Genomic DNA, 3,870 nt, shown 5'->3' on the forward strand with positions numbered 1-3,870 from the left:
GTGTGTGTGTGTGTGTGTGTGTGTGTGTGTGTGTGTGTGTGTGTGTGTGTGTGTGCATGTGTGTGTCTGTGAGCGTGTGTGAGCGTGTGTACGTACCGGTGTTTGTATATTAGGGTTGAGATAAGAAGAAAGATGAGAGAGAAAAAAGAACAACAGCGTCAACAACAGCAAGAAGAAAAATGGTATATTTTATAGGCGGAAGTATGACTTGACAATATAACTGATTTATCAAATTAATTGTTTATAAAAGTGGGGCATTGGTTGTAGAGGTGTTGGGGTTGGGCGTGCGGCGGGAAGGGTGGGGCAGCCCCCACACCCCCAACACGTTCGCTGTGTGGGGACGGACAGGAAATTGTGGGACTGGGTCTGTGAGTCAGTGAGTATACGTGGTGGCGTTAATGTGTGTGTGTGTGTGCGTACTTTATGTACATATTGTGTATAAATCAACGCACGCACAGACACACACGCACACGTACACACACACACGCACACACGTATACACACACACACACACACAAACACAAACACAAACAAATGCATAAAAACACACATACATACATGCACACGCACAAATACACACACAAACACGCACACACACAAACAAACACGCACACACACACACACACACACACACACACACACAAACACACGCGCACTCAGAGCTACGACAAGTGTAGATATGTGCTTCTGTCCTCGGTAAATCGCAAACGGTAGTGCTCACCTTTTCAAGTACAAGCTAAAAGCGTCTCAAAGCAAATTATAATAAACATGAAATAGATTAACATAATCACAAAGCAAATTAAAATAATCTCGAAACAAATTAAAATATTCTTGAAACAAATGAAATACCTATTTTTCTAATCAAATAATTAAATTATGCCATCAAAGCTATATTTCCGTTGTCTTTATCTGGTGGATAATAAATTACAGTTTAATTTTGACTCGTAATTGTTCTTAAACAAGGATCAATGCATTTATAAAACACATTTACTCTGGCTGTAGATGCCTTTGCTTCACTGAAATCCTTCTTGCATCAAGCTGTCTCGCTATAGTTTGTTGAGGAAGCAATTAATCTATGCTTTTGCATGTAAACATTAACAAAAGCCCTTCAATGTTAATTGCGGCTGCTAGTTTAACCCAGTGTTTCTCAACCATTTTGCTTTATCTATGAACCCCTTTGATTACTGTGCTACTCGAGCCATTTGATGTTGAAAAGAATCCTGTTATAGTTTTATATCTAAATATTATTAGGATTTGTATTAAAACATCGTTAATATATCTTGTGTATTGTAACAGTATAAGCAATTTATTGCACATTCATTTTAACGACAAAATATTTTATGGAACCCTAAGGGACCCCGGTTGAGAAACTCTCAACAAATGACTCAATCTGTTAATGGCATATTTTCTTGATTTTATCACAGACAATTCCAGAGGGCGATGTTTCCTTTATTTCAGATGGTAGGGTGTAATTTGAAGGAGATTGCCTGCTTTTCAAAGGCAGGTCCTACGACTGTTCAGAGCCTCTCTTGTTGCCTGGTAGAAGATAGTTTGAAATTTTCTAAATTTTTTTTCTTGCTGCACGTTGTTTTAATTCAAATCAGTCGTTTTAGCAGTTTCGACTTCTCACACGTTAATGATATCAGCGAATGAAACATATCGTAGGTTTCTCTCTCTAAAACTCCTACTAAACGGTACCGTAATCCACATTCCAGAGTCTTCTACCCAGCAGACACTTCTTCCTTTTAACCTGCAGTCGCAATTCATATACTCTCACCCCTACCATCATTAACCCTTATATCGCTATATCAATATCATAACTCACAACATCGAAACGTATAGAACCCCCCCCCCCCCCACCATAAAATGCTATATGAAACGGTCTCCCTCAATTGTCAGATAAAACATGATTTTATGTCAATCGAAATCTTTGCTCCAAAGTTTTCTACGATGATTTGTACCGAGATCAACACCACTCATAATCCATAAATAGGAGACTGTATTCGTTACTTCCAGGCTGGTGTTTTTGGTTGATCAGTTTATATAGCACTCGGCCGAAATATTCCAAATTTAAAGACGAGGAGATGATTCCATTGAAATCTTTCTGCCTAAGTGGCAGTTTTTTCTTCCGTAATCCCTTTTGGGGAATTACACAGGAGGAACCTGTTTATGTTAAATAATAGTGTTATTGGAGATTATCAGAAGAAGTAAACAAGCAATTATGTGTGGCACTTACCTCGTTTAAAGACAGGACTAAATTCTGGATTTTTATTTTTAGTCTCCAAAGTGGAACAATTCCATCGATATGTTTTCAACTGATATTGGCATTCATGCACGGCGACTTGGATGCCTTGTATGGCCGAAGCTGTGACATCGGGGTATAACTTACAGAGTTCTAGTTGGGCTGTTGATAGATACGGGTAGTTCATACAGACAGTGTTCGTATCGAGATTTGGTGGATCTGTGGCCAAGTGAAGGCGGAGAATATCGTTACTTAAATGCCTGTTTCACCCCGACCATATCCCCAGTGCAAAGACATAAAGATAGACATGCGTTTATATAACCGTTTACATCCGTGTGTAAACACATACAGATATTCATGTATAGGGGATGTGTTTATGCGTAAATATATATGTGCAAGTTTGAGCATGCGTGAAATATTCGTAAGTAAAATGTGCGATTGCAGTTACGCATTTTCAATTTTATAAATATGTTTATGTATAAATGTTTGTGGTATAAAATGTTATAGGCATGAAAATGTTTATAAGAATAATGCGAAGAATTTGGTACATTCAGTGTTGGCATTATTTATGAATGTAAAACGCAGAATATTTTGATGTTGTGGTGGATAGCATTTCAGAAGAAGAAATCGTTTCATTCCAAGAATTTATAACAGTTCCATGTAGATCATCGTGACCAAGAGTTCCAGTGTGGGTAATTTTTGAATCACGCGGAAGTTGGTATAGAATGTCAGTTGATATAAGACCAAATGTAAATGTTGATATTCCGTCATCAACAAACAGTTGTCAGTATATTGCCGTGTGGGAAATATGAAAATAAAATGAAAAACCAGTATAAAATGAGAAAACAGAAAATAAAAGAAAACTTTTTAAAAAGGAATAAACGTATATATATATATGTGTGTGTGTGTGTGTGTGTGTGTGTGCTGGTACAGTCTTCTTTCTTTGTAGCTATCACATCTTCGACGTTCCACAATTTCAGGAGATGGGGGAGGGCCGATATTGCGTCTGTATCTGCTCATGACGGCCTAGGTAGTTAAAACAATGAACGAAAGCGTGGTACCAGGTTCCGGGCTTATAGAAAGAGAAAAAAAAGGAGTTCGTTTCGCCACGTATTTGTCAATTTATGATTTGCCTCTATGTGATTATGATATACTTGTCGATTTATGATTTATCTATGTGTGTTCCGATATAATCGTCCATGATATATTTGTTTATGATTTGCGAGATTAAGATTTGACTGTCTATGATCTGTTTGGGTCACAAGTTATCTGTCTATGATCTGTCAGTTGTGTGAATTATCAATTCATTAATTTGTCACCTTATGATTGGTCATTTGATGACTTGTCACTTACAATCTTTCAGTGTATGACATGAAGGTTACACATAAGTATTAACTACGTTACTTATATCCACAATTCATTAACGTCATCTGATTTGGACCATTGAGAGCTGCAGTTAAGTTCTGATCTTTGTGGATCTTAAAATGTCTTTTGAGGCCTCCGTTAGATTTGCAGACTTTATGACATACAAAGCATTGAAAAGTGAGCACACACATATAGATATATATATGCATGTGTGTGTGTGTGTGGAGAGAGAGAGAGAGAGAGAGAGAGAGAGAGAGAGAGAG

At 37.5% G+C, this 3,870-nt stretch overlaps 1 protein-coding gene across 2 annotated transcripts in view; it reads right to left on the bottom strand.

Moving 5' to 3' along the window:
• LOC106878304 (protein Wnt-10b) overlaps positions 1 to 3,870 on the bottom strand; it is a 68,083-nt gene that overhangs the window by 11,232 nt on the left and 52,981 nt on the right. For both annotated transcript variants that reach the window (XM_052975979.1, XM_014927489.2), the window contains exon 2: positions 2,237 to 2,502. In XM_052975979.1, the coding sequence (XP_052831939.1) occupies positions 2,237 to 2,429 (193 nt within the window). In that variant the 5' untranslated portion in view covers positions 2,430 to 2,502. The remainder of the gene's footprint in view (positions 1 to 2,236; positions 2,503 to 3,870) is intronic.

Source organism: Octopus bimaculoides, chromosome 23 (assembly GCF_001194135.2).
Source record: "Octopus bimaculoides isolate UCB-OBI-ISO-001 chromosome 23, ASM119413v2, whole genome shotgun sequence".
NCBI lineage: Eukaryota > Metazoa > Mollusca > Cephalopoda > Octopoda > Octopodidae > Octopus > Octopus bimaculoides.